Source organism: Populus nigra, chromosome 18 (assembly GCF_951802175.1).
Source record: "Populus nigra chromosome 18, ddPopNigr1.1, whole genome shotgun sequence".
NCBI lineage: Eukaryota > Viridiplantae > Streptophyta > Magnoliopsida > Malpighiales > Salicaceae > Populus > Populus nigra.
The window spans coordinates 1906847-1925994 of NC_084869.1; the positions used below are offsets into that span (position 1 = coordinate 1906847).

A 19148-nucleotide genomic window follows, 5' to 3' on the forward strand; every position below is an offset into this window, starting at 1 on the left:
ACTGCATCTTGACTCACCCAGATTGTATCAAAACCCAGTAGTTTACTTCACCACACTAATGTCGAAAAATCTTTTCAACTGTTTTAGCCAAAACCCACTAATGATTTTTATTATTTGAAAGACTAGTCAAAAAGTATTTTCTTAAAAACTATTCGAGCCTGAAACTTTAAACAAGCAAGACTGGGTGGACTATGCTCAAAAAAATAAATGAGAGGAGAAATTACCGTTTCATGATTAGAATCTGAATCTCATACAACTCAACATGCCCAACATTGACAATTAAACACCAATGGCTTCCAATAGTTGGCTGGGCATATTGGTTTGAACCCTTCTCTAAGAAATCTGCCACTTAAAAAGATCCAACTTCGATATTTTCCTGTCTAATCATTTTTTTAACATTGTTTTTCATGTAAAAACCTAATGGGTGTTGAAACCCACGGTTTGTATTGAAGAAACTAAAGCACAACCTGTACTTCTCATCTATTCCTCCGAGTCTCGTCTCTCAGGAACCATTAGGGGGCCACTCGGAACAATAATCCTCTTGACCTTCCCACCTTTTCAATTTGCCATCTACCACAGTGTGCACTCCCTCCTTCCTCGCATTTCTTCATCACGTCTTTCAGACCTTCATGAAAATGGGTATAGTCGGTATCTATCCTTTCTGTAAAGTATGTGCAGCAGGCATGCTGGTAAGACATTGTAAATCAGCGACCAAAAGGTCAACCTTCCCCTGAGAGGAGCAAACTGAGGGGCAGGGTGAAGTGAGGCTTACCCGTGTAGTTCCTCTTCATCCCACCCACATCGTCTGCCCGGTTCAGATATGCAAGAGGAAAATCTGGTTTCTGTGAATGAATCATTCTTTGGCATGCTGATCTAGCCACGTAATCAAACCCTCCTGAGAAGATAAGTACATCAACCTATCACATGCTACTCTGATGAAATATGCAACAGCAATTAACGAGTGTAAATCAAAATATTCAAGGTACAAATGAAAATGGCAATTCAACAAGTAGCTTGGCAAGAATGCTATCCAGCTGAATAGTTCCCCAAACATGCTTGACCATAAATTTTATAATCTCCAAAATAAGTTTGTCCTTGTGTCAACCAGTAATCGGAAGCTCTTTCTAGAAACCTCTTAAAACTTTATAGCATGCACATTGAATGGGCCATCTATGACAAGAGGAAGAGAATACCTGTGAACCCGGGGTGAGGATGGCTGATCTGGAGAAGAAAGATCAAAATCTCTTCGGATATCTTGTTGCTCATTAATGTCTCTTGATGAATCTTCACGAAGATGTGGTGATGCCTCATCAGCTGTGAAACGAGCTGGTCCTACAAATTCTAGATGCTGATCAGGAGAATTGTAGCCCGCGTTTTGGTCATATGGATAAAGCATAACTACAGATGCAGAAACTCCACTAGTAGTCACAACTGGTACTGGTGGATACATGCCATATGCCGCATTGGTAGAACCACGGTCTGTGGAGTTCGAGAACCTAAATGAATTGCGGGGATGGTATCGTGGAAGAGGATCTTGCTTTGAGTTCCATGACCTGTCAGAACGGCGATTATTTGCTGTACTCCTATCCATCCTAAAGGATGACTTCTCCCCTTGGTTCTGACTTTGACCACGAGCACCAGATCGTGGTCTTGTGTTGTTATTCCAGTTTCCTTCCCTTTCGTCATGGTGGTCCTTCCGGTCATAGTTGTAATTTCCCCCATGATTTCTAGTATTGGAAGATTGTCGATCCCTGAAAGATAATTTCTGAAGACAGAAAATAAAATTTTACAATAAACCACAATCCCCTCCAAACATGCAAGACAACCCCACAACTGAAAACAGAAATCAATGCTGATAGGACATGAAAAATAAAAAGGAAAGGTCGATCAACATCAAACCAAAACATGAAGAGAGTCGCAAATTCAATTAAAACCAGTATCGAGATACAAATTACAAGAGGTCTTATCAGTTCAGAGGCAGCATAATATGGCTCAAAGCAAGTCATTTATCAAAATATTACAGCTTCACTGAGCCGCTTCTACAGAGTTATATACAACTATATTGCCATTCTCGTACTTCTAAGAGGGCATATCTAATACTTATTTTGCATCACCCGGAACAGCATGCAATGTATATATGAGCTAAGATGACCTTGGATAGTCTACAAGAGTATGACATTTTTGGATAGTCTACAAGAGTATGACATTTTTCTTTCTAGTGACCCAAGTATCAACTGAAATCATAGACAAATCAAGAACGAACTTATCACCCTTAGCCACGAATTCAAGAAATCCCAACTCCTATCCTCCAGAAAGCCCTCTTTTCAGAACCTCAAGAGTTAATCTGTTGATAGAAAGAGATCACCACGGCATTACAGCACACATGTTTACATTTCTACCCAGGACCTATTTTCCTCCCTCTTGCATCAGATCATAAGGATACCCTCCTAAACAGAGACAATCCTTGGTTTAAAAGAATGAGGTAATGCTTAAATTTGAACATTATCTATTGGAAAGAAAAAAACCTTTCGCCTCCATTAAATGGCATCCATTATAAGCCACATAAGAAAAATATCTTTAGCAATTGAAACTTGCTGCAAATGAAGAAAATACAACTAAGCGAATATACTAGTAGCACATACAATGGAATCAAACTTTCATGAGATATAATAGAACAATAACCATGGCAACAATTCTTGCTGATATCCTGGTCCTCAAGTTACATAGAGAAATGAAAGATGTCAGGCATAGTTCTTTACCAATAGAATTTATAGGGGGAAAGAGGTCAATTTACCGGATTGGGCAGGTAAGTTCCAGTTCCAGTACGATATCTAGGAAGATCATCTGCATAATGTTGATAAAAGCCCGCCTGCCTACTAGATCCTGGCTGGACAGGAGAGACGGGGATAAGATGAGGACCATTCATATGTTGAGTGAAGAGATTCATGTTTGCAGGTCTTCCAGGACCATCCCACGGGAAATGTCCCTGGAAGTACAATGGTGGTACCACAACAGGATATGGACGGGGCAAGGAATCTTTATTTGGAGCATTTTGGCAAAGCCGCCCATACTGTAGATTCTTCCAGTGGCTTGCAAAATCACTATTCAAAATGTCAGATCTGCTCTGTTCAGAATGCACTAAGGAAGAAGCATTATTCACAGATGTGAAAGTATTTAAATTCTGTGACTCGTCCACATTCTCAGATGAATCTAAAATTTGATTCGAGTGATTATTTTGAGAATTATTGAATTCTTCGTCCCTATCGAATTTTCTGGTGGATACAATTGATGTTCCTGCTTCAGTTGGAAGGTTGTAAGATGGATACGTAGTTAGAAAAGGCACCGGTGGTCCTGCAGGATAAAATGCAACAGGTAGTGCTCCATGGTTAATGTTAGTTCTCTGATGCGATTCGGGACCCACAAACATTGGAGCAACTGGAAGCATTGAATTTGATCTACTCATTGATGATGGATCATAACTAGGTATTTGATGAGTCCAAACATGTGAAGAAGCACCAACACCAGAAACCATGCTTTCTGACAGTTCAGTGCCTGAGGTTGACAGCCGAATCAACTCTCTGTCATCATCATCTGGCTGAGAAGATATGTGATTAGCTGATTCATCTCCATGCTGCCTTTCATTCTTATCCATCCCATGTGCAATAGGTTGATCTGTAGAAGGAAAAGATTTCTTTCCCTGCTGACCCTTCATTGACTTATGAGTCCTCAAAAGTGACCCATCACCATGATCTTCAGATTTGCTTCCTGAGGAGGATGCTTGTGAAACGGGTACAATTCTTAAACTGGCCAATGAACAAGCATCGGGCTCCCTACATATTTGATATTCAGCACCCTCACTGTAATTTTCCCTAATCAGATCTCTGTCTTCTGTAATTAACTCATGATCCCTTGGTGAGAAACTGCCGGAGCTACTTACATGGGTTGAATGGACATGGCTAGACTCAACAGAAGCAAAAGGTTGCCTATGCTCCTGCAATCGAGATTGGGAGCTTCTGTTCTTCTGTTGATTTCTTACAGAATCTGCAACTGGCTTAGACCAAAAACCATGATCGCTCACCTCTTGCCTAAACTCTGTAGATGCCAATTTAGCATCAACCTTTTCAATCATCACTTCTTGATCCAAGGTCATTCCCATGCTTGGAAAATAGGGGGAAAATGGGTATGGAATAAAACTTGGATGATAATGCATGTTCGGCACCCAAGGGGACTCAAAAGGAGGAGCATTTATGGGAACTGTACCAGTCATTTGTTTTTGAGCATATCCAAGATTAGCAGGTGGTATTGCAAAAGGCGGTTGACCAGATGCTAAATTCACAGGCATCTGACCCTGTTCGTTGACACTATAACCACTGAAAGATGCCATGTTAACACGATCTTGCTCTTCCTGATGCAACTGCATTGTTTCAGAAAGAGAAAGGTGGTCTTCCGTGGTTCCTTCACCAGAATCACCAAAATAGCTATTTGAAGCACTAGTAGAATCAACAGTAGCATCAATGCTCTGATGGGATGAGCTATGCCTTGAAGATAGTGAATTTTCAGTTGAAAATCTTGCATCATGGTTCTCCAAAACCTCAGGAACCAAATTTCTCCTCCTACTATTGTGTGACCTCATAGAAGCAGTCTGGCCATTTACTGTCTCTGATGCCTTGTTACGCCTCCCTCGAGAAGGGACTTCACTGGATGTAACAATTAGTTCAGGACTGGATTGAGTCCTTGCGAACTGATATCGAGCATGCCCTTCATTCCCCAAGTACTCTGTTCTGGAACTTGTTGTCTTTTCATTATGTGCATTCTCATTCAAACTATTGGATCTTAAATTTTGATTATTACGATCCGAGTCTGTGGAGTTAGTCAAGTTGGCCTGCATCCTCTGGCCTAGATTTCCAGATATAGCTGATATATCACCAGGTGTGGACGTTAGTTTTAAAATGTGGTTACCATGCTTGGAGGAAACACCATCAGATACATGAGCAGCATGAATCACCCCAACCTTAGATTGATGACCAGAAGGATCCTCTTTTGTCTTTTTGCTGCTTGAGTAATTTCTAAAAGTCTCAGAACCATCAATTATATTTGACTTGATTGGCCGTTGAACAATGTGATCGGGACTTGGAGCATCAGGGCGATGACCTTTACAATGCCTATCCCAGGTGTTCATGAAAAACTGGTTGAATTCAGCAAGCAGATTCTCTTTTGGACAGTCAAGTAATCTGGCCAGACGTTGAGCTCCAAAAGCAAAAGCACTACGAATCCTATAGAAGTTACCTAGCAAAACAACGAGGAATTAAGCAATTAGACAACACTATAAATGAAAAAAGGAACATAAATAAAAGATGCGATCCCTATCTGATATTTCCAAGATCACATTTAACAAGAGAAGCATGTGAGAACCACTGAAACTGCCTCAGTCCTTGAAACATAGGAACAAACCAGCATAAATCATTGCTGAAAGACCATTAAGAAAGTGCTCCTGCTGACAAACAGCAGGCATGTTTTTATTCAAACCAACTCAACCAGGCCTCATTTCTGTGACTTCATGACATCAAAAGCATAGTGTGTGTTTGTGTGAGTGTCTGACTGCAGGGATATCTAATACGCACATACATTCATGCGTGTATGCATAAGTGCAAACAACTTGCTAACTCAACATTAATGTGAAAGTTATCCCAGCTTTAGTTTGGAGCAATACCCTTACTGACACTACGGCCAAGATTGTTATTTGTACGCAAAGGATCAATGACATTAAAATATTTGGAAACAAAGGATTGCTCCTGATTTTCCTGCTGGCTAGGAAAGACAGCATACACCGAGCTGCACACTTCTAGAAACAATTGGCTGAGGAGTATCTGTCCACCATCTTCGCGTGGAGAGAGAGCTGTAACATTTCAGAAAGTGAATTCAGAAACAGCCATTGCAATACAACTAGCAGAAACATCACTAAAAGCACTGGTTCTTAAAATATCATTCACAGGATCTACACTTACCAGTCACATTAGGAAGTGAACTAATTGGAACTGGGCCCCAGAGACTAATGCAAAAGTTTTCCCAGTCGAATTTACTGAAAAACTCCAGAAAGCGATAGAGTACCTGCAGATACAATGAAAAGATTCTCAGGTTAAAAAGCCAAATGCATTGAAAAAATGCAAATTTAAGAGAAACAGCAACTTCACCTCAAGTGGCCCAGCAAATCTATTATTGAACACATGGAATATGTACAAAACCAATGTCTCTAGAGCATAAGTTGAAATAAGGCCATGGTGAGCACCCAAAATACGGCTCTCATAATAACACCAAGCTTTAATCAATATAATGCTGCGCTTGAATAGATGGTTTTGGCTTATCAGTTGGTCAACCTTGAAAGTGAGAGTTGTCATTAGTGAAAGCCGAAAGAGACAAAGAGAGAGATGCACTCGGAAAATCACAAAAATAAATTTGGAATCTCTGTCCCGGAGTTAAATATTTCACCTCCTCGAGGAAGCAAAGGGTACACAAACCACCAAGCTGGTTAAAGGATATGTCTACTACAATATTTTCCACAAGACACTTTATGATCTTCACCTGCAAGATGATGGAGGCTACAATCATGAATATTTGGAAAGTGCTAACTCGTACTTCAAGAGTGGAAGGGAAGACTACATCAGCAGTATTGTAATCAAACAACCAAAGAGTAAGTCATATATGAGTAGGATACAAGCAAAAGAACATCAGAATTAATTAATCTAAATTAAAAGGAATGAAGCATGCGACACAAGTTACCCACACAAACACAGTTGAATAAGCCAGAGTTTAGTGGAGCCACAAGAGTAAATCAAGAGTAGAAAATGTCCAACAAGAAGAACAGGAAAAACAAAATGAGCACTAGAAAATTGTCCTTTTTGTCCTCTTTATTTTCCCTCACTACATGGCTGATGTTCTTTTCAATCATCACTGCAACTTCATTCTTGATTTCCATATGGCAGAGAAGAAGTATGACATTCTGCAGAACAACCCAGAAGACTAGGTATCCTAAGCCCTCTAAAGCAGCAATTAACCAGTTTCAGACTCACAACATGATTATTTCAGTCCAAACCATTTTTCAGGTGGTAACACGGCAGTAAATGTAAATCAAGTAAAATAGAGAGAAACATCTCTATGAGGAAAGAAGCATCAAGGACATACTGAAAGAACATACCTCTGCTTGGATATACTGAACCTCTTTTACATGAAATTCAGCATTCTCACTCTTCTCCTCGTGCTGTAAAATATCCTTCACCTCATCAGCCCAGGTTTTCTTTAAATCCTGGCTCTCAGTAAACACTGTTATATCGATATCTCCATCAGGTAGATAGGTCTTGAGGGGCACAGACCCAAAGGTGAACACCTATGATTATAAAATGGAATGAAGCAGGAAAACCATTTCAATTTAATGCAGATAACACATGTAAAGTTTATAGAGGACCTAGTGTTAAAACAAAGTTAACCAGTCAACTTCTTCAGCATTTAGTGACTTACCAACTAGCACGATGTATGGTGCACTACCTTATTAGCCTATATATATATTGGTTGTAACCCCCACTTTTAAAGGATGTTCTTACGGTCAATGGAATTCAGATTTCAACCTTCAAGGTTAGGCATGCGCTGCCAAAGAAATCCTAGGAGTGATTTCTCGGTTCATTTTTCCTTTAACTTACTTGATCGTTAGTTCCTTATTTGCTTCATTTTCTAAAGCACAACCTTAAGCTAAACACATCCCGATCCCTCCCATAGCCTATTTCTCTATGTCGTAACCCGCCAAATCTGTTATAACTTGCAAACCATAGTATTTAGGTGCTGTAATAAAGATTCTGCATCACAATTTCGGTCATTAGAACTAATTGGAAGAAAAAAATTTGACACGATATTCTCTAGATGTCTGGCATCATTAAGCAAACTCGACACATATCCGCCACAGGCTACATGTGGAAATTTCAAAATAAAGTTGCAAGGGGTACGGTAGTAATGGAGATATCTTGCACAGAAAATTATTAGATGTCCTTTTTCTCATCTTTGTTTTCCCTCACTATGTGGTCGATGTTCTTTTCAATCATCCCTGCAACTTCATTTCTTGATTTCCGTATGACAGAGAAGAAAGTATGACATTCAGCAGAACAGCCTGGAAGACTGGGTAACCTAAGCCCTCTAAAGCAACAATTAATCAGTTTCAAACTCACATAAGTTAGTTATCCAGTTTTCCCTTCCCTTGTACAAGTTTTACATCGATAAAACATCAAAGTAAGTGGCATGACTCTCACGGTCTCACCTGGTAATTCATAGTCATGATCACTCGGTTTTTACAAAATGACTAAAACTATGACAACCTCCATCCTAAAAACACTAAACCAATCTAAAAGCCAACATTTAACAGCATTCAATAAAATTAAGATGTAACTAAAGATAAATGAATAAGGAAAATTATCCAAACCTGACAGGGGAAGCATTTCATTATAAGGCGCTGAACATAGCCTAAAACAGCAGTTCGGCGCTCCTCAGATGGTTGATTGGGCTGAATACAAGCAATAAGTTCTGCAGTTCTCTCCTCAGCAATTGCCCATCTCTCTAGCTCAAGTGCTCGAGTGACAGAGTTGGCTTCATTAGGCAAGAGACCATTAGGGGAAAAGACACTAGGCAGGACCGAGTCCTCTAGACCACCCATGCAATACTTACCCTTTGCAATCCCAATCTGTATGAATTACCTTCCCCTTTAGGCATCATTTAAGAGAAGGAATATCTATAAGCATATCTCAAAATATTAGGAAAAGAGCGGAAGTAAATTAATTCTATTTTATTGAAAAGATCACCACCACAACATATCAGCCTTATAATCAGTAGGAGATAAGATTCCAGAACACTTACTATCCGTTCCTACAGGTATAAATATCAGGACAGAGCACACAAACACACATGTAGGATGGGGACAATTAACAAATTAAGACCCAACACGTATAACCAAGAAAGGAAAATTATACAGGCCAACATATTGTACGCATGTATACATATGTACACGCAATTAACAACCTTCAGTTGGCAATAAACCCAGAGTAAGAAAGTTAAAAAAATTGCCAAAGCTAAACATACAGAGTCCACCTTTTGGATTTTGGCAGGTAACTAAAGAACTATTACGCATGTATACATATGTACACGCAATTAACAACCTTCAGTTGGCAATAAACCCAGAGGAAGAAAGTTAAAAAAAAAATTGTCAAAGGTAAACATAAGGAGTCCACCTTTTGGATTTTGGCAGGTAAGTACTAAGATAAAAATTACTAGCCCAAAATCACTAAATTATTTGCCAAGTTTGACAAATGATCAATTCTTGACAGATTCAAGATAACATCAATTCACTTATTGATATTAAGAATGACACCAGGCCCAGCTCCTGTGTAAAACAAACAATGCAACTTGAATCATACATTCTAACATTCCTTTTCTTAGCATTGCCATTTATTGGGTTTGAACTTAAAATCCTCTGCCATCCAAAGGACATCCGGCTATACATACATACACACTACTAACTTCAATGTAACCACCAAAGAACCTAGACATAAGCAATGCAAGATTATTGAAAAACAATGTATACGGCTCATATTTCACAACAAAGTCACCAAATTAGAACCGGAATGCATTAACTCAGGCATACAATTCTCTTTAAAGCATGATAAAAATGTTTCCATATGTACATCTAAACCTCGAATGCAGCATCAAGAACACCACAACCACATATAAATCCAAAGATCTCATTACCAAATTTGTTCACGTTGGCACACGTGCACACGCACATTTATACTCTTTTTGGCTATCAACCAGAATGCAGGTAAATCACCACTAACAGCCACTACAAAATGCAACTGTTAGGCTCGCCAAACAAACACTGCTAAAGAAAATCAAGAAAGAAAGAAGGAAACAGAAAACCACAATTCCTCCTCTTTAGCTTAACAAACAGAAACCCTAACCTGAATTTCACACAATAAAATCAAGCAAAATAACAGATAAGAGCTCAAAAATAATAAGAAAAAAACACTTCGCCGATTAAAAAAGAGCAAGAAGTGGAAGTAAAGAAAGCTAACAATAAGTGAAATTCGAAGAAAAACTCACTCGATCATGCAAATTTAACCAAGTAAGAAAATAACCGTATTCTGCGATTCCACGGCAGCTGCAATGGAAATGTATAGAGAGATGACGAGAGAGAGGGGGGGTTAGGGTTTTAGCGAGCGAGCGGGGGAGAGAGAAATCCTGATTTGGGATATTTTACAGTAGGAGGAGGACAGAGTAGAGTTAGAGGAATAATTTACTTTCTATTTGTTGATTATTATAAATTGGAAGGCAGAGGAAATAATGGTGTGCGACTGTGCGTGCGTTTTTGTTGCTGCTCTGGTGGTTGTTGGCTTGAGTGTGCTTCATCGCATGGTTGTAGGACATAGCCGGGGATTTGCTTCGATTATAAAAATATAAACTCGGGTCATTAGGTTATCAAACAATTCTAAAAACAAAGTTTTTTTTTAATAAAATGAGTTTGTTTTCGCAAGCTCTTTTTTTTTTTTTTTTGTGTGAAAGAAAATTGAAGGTGGCCTTGTAACACTTCGGTTTCATCGAGATTAATTTAATTAAAAATTTATAATTTAACTAAAAAAATCAAAAATATATCTTTTTAAATATTAAAACAGAACTACTCGAATTTATTAAAATTAATTAAAATTAATTTGTCAAATCTTTAACTTAAATTATGAAATCTTGATAACTTTATAAAAAATAAATTTAAAAAAAATTAAGTTTAATTTTTAATCAATCTAATTTTATTTTTTTTATTATTTAAAAAATATTCTAAAATTGTGTATAAACTATACACACACATTAACAACACACAAATTTATTTTCCCACAGCCCCACTGCTACTCTTTTCATTGCATCCCTTCGAATTTGCTAAAGCCCACGAGCCTTCGTGGCCTCCCAAATCACACGAGCCTAGAGGTGTGATTGGTTGGGCAGCTGGTGCTTACCTACCTAGCTACCTCCTCAGATATTTTCCTTTTTCGTTTTACGGCTACAATGCCTTCGTCAATTGTGTAAACAATTAGGAATGGAAATTAAAATATTATTTTTAATGTTTTTAAATAATTATTTTTACTATTAAAATATTAAAACAATCTAAAATTATCAAAAAAAATATTTTAAAACAATTTTTTTAAAAGTATTTTTACATCAAAAAAATAAACCATACTTAATTTTCACTAATATTTCTTAATGGATTGATTTTATTCCAACAAGATGAAGCAAAAGACATGAAAGTCACCACAAGTTAAGAAAAATGGTATTTTATCTTTTTTTTATTATTATTAATATAGGTGTCTGAATCAGCTTGCGCGTACTTCAATCATAGTTTTCAAAACCAATCCAGTAATTAATCCAATATAATAATCAGGTCACGGATTAAATTGGTTGACTCGGGTCAACAAAAAAAAGAATTCCACTAACTTTAAATATGTGGCTATTATCTCTCCGATAAAACTCCAAAAGCTGCCCATTAATGGTAGCTTTTTCCCCTGCCTACCTTCTTTGCAATCCATAAAACCACACCACTAAAAAACCATCATTTTTCTTTTTCTCTTATCCTTTGTCCCCAAGATCCCTACTTAGTAATCACAACAAACCCATTATTTCATTTTCTTTTAAATCTTCCCCACTCTTCGCCCTCAAAATCCTAGTTTTGCTGACATGCGTCGATTTTCATCACGAAAACCCTTAATCCACATCTACACAAATCAAAACTAGATCGTCATTATCACCACAAGATCTGCCCCCCTCCAAACAACCGCTCAACAAACTCTCCCTACTCTGCCAATGCATCCATCCACCAACCCACAGCATCTACCACCACCACCCGGCATGCATCTCTCTCCCTATTGCATGCCGAGAAGATTTTAAGATTTTAGAAGGAAGTAAAGGCAAAAATAGTTTTCAGATTTTAAACTCCTTTGATTTTTTTTTTAAACTGGTGTGGCTTTACAGATTAAAGAGTTTAGGCTTTATGTCTTCATATTGCAAATGGGTTCACAGTAAAAAGCTAAAACGTTGATGTTTTACTTGTATATATATACAAACAACCGAGTCTCATCTAGGTCCACCCGGATCTTACGGGTCCTAGGTCCACCCTTCGGGTTGACCAAGTTTTACTTGGCCAAATCCCTGACTGGTTTTTTCTTAAACTCAACCAGGTTCCAATACCAGGTCAGCCGTGTCCCGAATTAACCCACCAAGTCAGACCGAGTTTTAAAACTATGATCTCAACTAATGTTACAAGCCATGAAGTTAATGACTATATAAGTTTTTAAGGGTCTTAAAGTTTGTGAGACTCGAACCAGTAGTCTTTAGAAAACAAATTTAGAGCTTGACCAGTTAAGTTACATCTCTTAGAGTTCATATTTTATCTTTGAATCAAGGCCTAAACATTGTATGGTTACATATTTTATCATAGGAGAAGTCATATGAATTGAGTGTATGAGAATTTTTAAGAGAATTAATGGATTTCTTGCAAATTTATTATGGAGACCAAGCTTGCTTGAAGCGCCACCTCTTGTTTAGGTTTTGAGCTTGGGAGATTATAGCGTTTAGGATGGTACAGGGCCTTTACTGTTTTTCCATTGGACTTTAAGGTCATTACTGCATTGTTTTGGTTATAAATCATCGTCTCCCTTTTAAACATAAGCTAAATGATAAAAAAATTATTTTAAACTTTAAATCAAACTGAGCTTAGCTTTAGAATTATTATTTTTTTGAATATTTTGAATTATTTTTCAACAAAAAAAATTTTTTCATTAATTTTAATTGTGAGCAGTCCAGAAACATTACATGTGTTGTGAGAACACATAATTAAAAATTATATAAAAAAAATAACTAAGGGATGGAACTTGGAAGGAAAAACTTTTTTAAAAAACAAATGTTAGGTAGAAAACAATAATTTAGTGATTAATTTGTGGAATGTTTGGAACAATTCATTGCATATTGCAATGAGTAATGAGTGTTTGAAAATATGATAATGATTAGTTTTTAAAGTATTTTTTTGTTCAAAAATAAATTAAAATTATTTTTTATTTATTTTTTAAAATTATTTTTTATATTAACATATCAAAATAATCTGAAATTAAAAAAATAATTTTTTTTAAAATTTTTTTAAATATTTTTAAAATATAAAAATAAACAGTATTGTTTTAAAGCATGATTGCTGCACTCTCAAGTCCATTTTAAAGCATGATTGCTGAAGTGCATTCACTGCATGTCCATTGCAGCCCACATTTTCATTTTCTATCTTTCAGGCATGTCAAAAGGATTGCGACCTGTTTTTCTCTCCTTTTGATTTATTCTCATTTTCCTTTTTTTTATTGAAAGAATTAGATATTGATAGCCAATCTAGGGTTTGATGACGATGCATTCCATTATATATATTTATTTATTTTAATTAAATGGGTGTGTGGAGTTTTGATAGTTATTGCTTTTTAAATTATTTTTTATTTAAAAATATATTAAAATAATATTTATTTTATTTTAAAAAATATTTTTAATATTAGTACATTAAAATAATCTAAATAATAATAATATTTTAAAAAAATAAATTTTTAAAAAATATAATTTCAACTGCATTTTTAAAATATATATATATATATATATATATAGTGCCCTAAAGTATCTCACTGCCGATTAACTATCTCTTAATCAGGATTTTGTATCAAATGCGGTGACTCGTAATAGCACTACATCGCATTTTAATTTTTAATTTCAAGTGGTCGATCTACACCAATTCGCACCATGATAAAGATTTTCCAAGGATTATTAAATGAATGACAATATAGTATGAATAATAAGCACATCAATTAATTAAGTGGATGCTGCCTTTTGATGGGTTTATTATTAGATTAATGGTTCTATCAAGCTGCTAATGACACCTATAAAATTCGGGCCAGGATAATTGGTTGAGCAATTAATTCATGAAATATATATAAATCTCTTTGAATATACATTTTGGTGCATTCCCAGGCATGAAAGAGCTCATTTGTCTATCTGTAAACAAATAATAGAGGACAATAATAGGCTTTAAATTAATTACGAATGCTACAGAATGTGTGGATCTCCACTCAATTAATTTAATTATTTTAGGTAAATACTCCCATAATTGCTGTCCTTGTTTAAATTAAAATATAATTTATCATCTATTGCATGCATAGTTTAAGTTCTCTCTTACACCAGTGTGATTTGTGGGTGCCCATTTCCTTTGGTGACTTGTTTTCTTGTTAAAAGAAACAAAAAAAAAAAAACTTGGTGATGAGTTACTTTATTGACATGTGCTTGAGCCTTGAGGAGAACCATTCCATTTTATTCACATTAATTATTTCGAGGTAAAACAATTAAGAAGAAAGTCATTAAATTGATCATTAATTAAACAAAGAAACCAGTTGTTCGATTGGTTAATACAATTAATACAGTGAACTTGAATAAATTTCATTGTTAATGTTACTGATATTAAAATAAAATAAAAAAACTAATGGAGTGGTGAATTCACCTAAATATATTGTACCGTTAATAAAAATAATGAATTTACCATCTTACCCTAAAAACAAATATGAGTTAATAGTTGGAGGTATGATGTTATTTACAATTTCATCATTTTAACATTTTGAAATTGATCAAAATAAATCAGAAATTTTACTCTCTTTTTTTAACAATAAAATTACTTTTTTTGGGCAATAAAAAACAAAAACAATTAAAAGCGCTTTATAATTTAGAAAAACATAAATTTATTTATTTTATGTTTTTGTCTTATCAGCTAAAGATACTTTTACACATTCTATATATATCCTTTTTATTATAAGATACTAATTAAACGCAATCTTAAATAATGTTTGGTTTTTATTTTTGGACAAAAGAGACAAAGACAATAAAAACATGTTTTCGTGTACTTCTTGTTTTGCATGTATAAAAATATATTTTAAAGATTTATTTATTTTATATTTTTATTATTTTTTCTTCAACCAAATACATTTTTGTCTCTTTTGTATTTGGTTTTTTCCCCTTAAAACGCTAACCAAATACAACCTTAAACATGTCAATTGAGTTTAATAATTTAAAAAACCCCTCACTATGTTGAACATGTTTAATGAATTTAAATATGTTTAACCTCTTAAACTTCTCTACTACTCTTAAAATTTCTTTAAGGTGTGATATGAATAGTTATTTCGAATTATCTCAAAATTATGAACTCCAACATGAAGCTAAAAAACACATCCAAGACCATGTGTATTACAAAAACTTAAAATACATGGGAAAATATTATACATATATCTTGAATTATGGATCGTAGTGGTGTATTGATGATTTTTTCCTCAATAAAAAACCAATTATACTAGCCTTGGATGGTAAAATAGTATTTTCACTCTATGCTTGTTAAGGGGTATATCAATTTTTTCCAATTTTTTGTGTAGTTTCATGAAGGTTTTTTTGTAATAATTATTTAATCCCAGGAGCTATGTGGCAATTTGATAAGTGAAAAAAGGTTGTGTTGCATGCGTCAATGTGTCAACCACTCTGTTGTTTTCAGGCGGTGCGTATGGCTGACTTTGATGGTGAGAAATTCCTTTCACTGTGTCATTAGATTCCTCCTGACATTCTTTTCCTCAAGAAACAACGCATGTTGATTGTTTGGAAAATTATTGTCGACAACATTTTTATTCTCTCTCTCTCTCTCTCTCTCTCTCTCTTTCATTGAAACTCGTGTTAGCCATTTAAAATTTCAAGGTTGTTCCCTTAATTGCACATATTTGAGTGTTGACCCTTTATTTTTTTGATTTTTAATTTGTTTGCTTAGCTTTTTTGTCATGGTTTTTTTTTCAGTTTAACCATTCAATCTAAATTTATTATTTTTTGTTTCTTCAATTATGGTCTTGATTTTTTTATTTCTTAATTTTTTTTCTAGCCTTTTGGTAAACTTTCAATTGTTTTCAATCTCACCATTTGATAAAAAAAAATTTAATTTGTTATTTTTTATTCGGTCTTTATTTTTTTAATGGTTTTTTTTTTAATTATTCCATTTTGATTTTTCTTTTTAATTTAACCCTTCAATCTAAAATTATAAATCCTCTTTTTTAAAAAAAATTTGATCATCATTCTTTTAATTCTATTTTCATCTATTGGATCCTTTTATGTAATTTGTTTTTACATTTTATTCTTTGATATTTGATTTATTGAAGATTGAGTTTCATATTTTTTTTCAAGTTTGGTGCTTTTGATCAAATGGCTCGGGTCACGAGATTTTTAAACTAACACGGGTTCACATCGTTTTGTTTTACTTATTTTCTCTTTTGATATCATTACTCAACATTGATTTTTTTTACAAGATAGGCTTCGTGATTTTCTTTATATCAGGTTATGCTGATCTCATGATATGGTCGATGGATTTGAAGGTTAACCTGGATAGATTCGAGTCTTTTTTAGCTTTTAATTACTCTTTTTTTGGATCCTCTTGTGTGATTGATTTTTTTTTTAATTTTATCATTCAATAATTGGTTTGTTGAAATTGAGCTTCGTGAATTTTTTCATATTTGATGTTTCTAATCAAACGACCCAGGTCACAAGTTTTATAAGTTGATGATGGTTTTTCTAAAATTTGAGTTCTGTGATTTTTTTTATTTTTCTTTTTACCAGGTTATTCAATCTCATAACCTGACCTGTGAGTTAGATGGGTTGATACAGGTGGGCTCGAGCCTTTTTTTGTGTCTTATAATTGTTAATTTTTTTCATCATTTAATATGATTTATTTTTCAATTTTATCTTTCAACATTTGATTAATTTAAAATTAAGCTTCTTCAAAGGTTTTTCAAATTTGATATTTTTAGTCAAATGAATCGAGTCACAAGTTTAATAAGTTAACACTAGTTGATATTTGTTTTTTTTTGTTTTGCTTATTTTTTTGTTAGAAATTTAACTTTTTAATTTAGTCCCTAGTTTATGATTTTATAAGATTAAATTATGGTTGTATTTTTAGCTGAAATTATTAAACCTAATTAATCCAATATATTATTTTCTCAATATTTTTTTTAAAAAAATATCCCATCCATCATTTAATATTTAAAAAGGTTTAGGTCATTGTACATCAAATTTTTTACTTTCTAATATCTTAATATTTTTAAATTAATATAGCCACACGCAGGCTGTTAGGCTACAAAACGTAGAGTGACCCAGAAGACCTATGGTTAATCCAGTGGCTACCACGTACCTCACTGCTTAAGAAACCAGTTACAGGACTCGATCCTTTGCTCAACAATAATGGAGGAGGGTTCAACAAGATGCATACGGTTCATCTAGGCATGACACGTGTCTTAAAGTAGTCAATTTCCATTAACTGTGCTCGTTAATGGATTCCATGAACGTGGCTGAAAAGGGTAGCCCATCGAATTTAAAGCCTGAAAAGGGCCAGAATCTATGAATGTGGCTGCATGCATGCACGCACGCACAGGCAGGTTTTCTTATAATTTCTTCGCGAAGCAGAATCCAGCAATATGTCTGGTCTATATATAGCTGAAGAAGATAAAGAGAATCCCCAGCACACTTTTACTTTCTATTAATGGGTATCAAATCATCAAACATCTCATCTGCACGTTTAATCTTGTTTCAGAGCCAATGGCAAATATTTCAATAACTTTCTTCTCTCTCAAAAGACCTGGCATCTCTGCGCTTTAACTTGGGGCAGAAGCTATCAATTGGCTTGTACGATGAAGTTACGTACATGGACAAATATATGACCACTTTAGAGTATTAATTAGGTCATCTTTCTTCCAAACCCTAGTTTACATTCAACTTTGACAATAATCCCTGCGAATATTGAAGCTATGGCTGGAAATTAGGACTCCTAAGCACCTCTATTTTGGACGTAGATCACAAAAAGTCATGCGTTAAGCAAACCAATGATGAATTTTGCATTGAAAATGTTCCCTCACTATAGTTGATTGATTTTTGACATATATCATGACAAGCTGAGAAATCTTTCTGTTTCACGACTTCTTAGAGATTATGGTAATAGTTATTTTTATAATATTTTTATTTAAAATATTTTAAAATAATATTGTTTTATTATAAATATATTAAAAAAAAATCGATGATTAATAAATATGCGGTGGGGGGAGGCAACTAAATTTAGTTGAAACGTAAAATCAATTTATTTATGAACCGGCCTCGGAAACTATATCACTTCCATGAAAGAAGAAAGGAAATGGGAATTAAAGTACTAAATCTGTACAGAAGTCCTTTTTATTCTTTCATTTCTGCCGACAAAATTAGGTTAATGACAGAGACAAATAATTTATGAACCAGCCGACCTAGGGTTAGTAAGTAAATAATATTGCTGCTCAAAACAAAAGGCTAATGATCAGTATTATTGCATTCTATGACATATCCCCATACGTTTCCTCTATGTTTTTTATAGCAAAAATATATTTTTGTCTTTTCTGTTATCCAAAACGCAACGTCGCGTCCTTCTTTTTCAAAAAGAGAAGTCATATATATGCAGCCACTCCCCCATTGATAATTTCATTTTATAATGAAGCTTAATATATAGTCACGTCGCAAAATCAGATTTAATCTGTTAATTTGTCTTTTGACCTTAAAAGCTTACCTAGATTAACAAAAAAAACAATAATAAAGGAGGAGGAGGTTTTAATATATCATTCCTCACACATTACTATTCACTTGAATAGGTTTTTTTTTATTTCTTTAAATTTCTTTAAGTTTTTTTATTTTTTTAATTTCAATTTCATCATTCGATATTAATTTTATTATGAATTGAACTTTATAATTATTTTTTATGAGATTATCCAATCTCATGACCCTTACTACAAGTTTGATATATAGATTAACTCGGTTGATTCAAGTTTTTTTCTCATTTTTTTAATTGATTTTGTTTTTTCAATTTTAACTTTCAACATTGGGTTGATTGGAAATTAGATTTCATATTTCGGTTTGTTTTCTATGAAGTTATTTACATCTCATGACTCGGGTTATGAGTTTAACGGGTTAACTCAAGTTGGATCGAATTTTTTTGTGTTTTTTTTACATCGATTTATCAATTTCAA

General features: G+C 34.4%; 1 protein-coding gene across 6 annotated transcripts; it reads right to left on the reverse strand.

Annotated features, from left to right (window-relative positions):
* Window positions 1-208: 208 nt before the first annotated feature.
* LOC133678711 (uncharacterized) lies at window positions 209-10456 on the reverse strand. Of its 6 annotated transcripts, none has more exons than XM_062101169.1 (11): window positions 10132-10456; window positions 8462-8719; window positions 7193-7381; window positions 6487-6579; window positions 6192-6374; window positions 6006-6108; window positions 5711-5896; window positions 2795-5286; window positions 1194-1765; window positions 773-895; window positions 209-661 (listed from the first exon to the last, which is right to left on the reverse strand). In XM_062101169.1, exons 2-10 carry the CDS (start codon window positions 8690-8692, stop codon window positions 886-888), a joined length of 4059 nt encoding a protein of 1352 aa, XP_061957153.1. In that variant the 5' UTR covers window positions 8693-8719; window positions 10132-10456; the 3' UTR covers window positions 209-661; window positions 773-885. The 6 variants fall into 6 exon arrangements, with proteins under 6 accessions (XP_061957153.1, XP_061957151.1, XP_061957152.1 ...); XM_062101167.1 differs by having other exon boundaries at window positions 8462-8738; XM_062101168.1 differs by having other exon boundaries at window positions 8462-8767.
* Between the last annotated feature and the right edge of the window lie 8692 nt (window positions 10457-19148).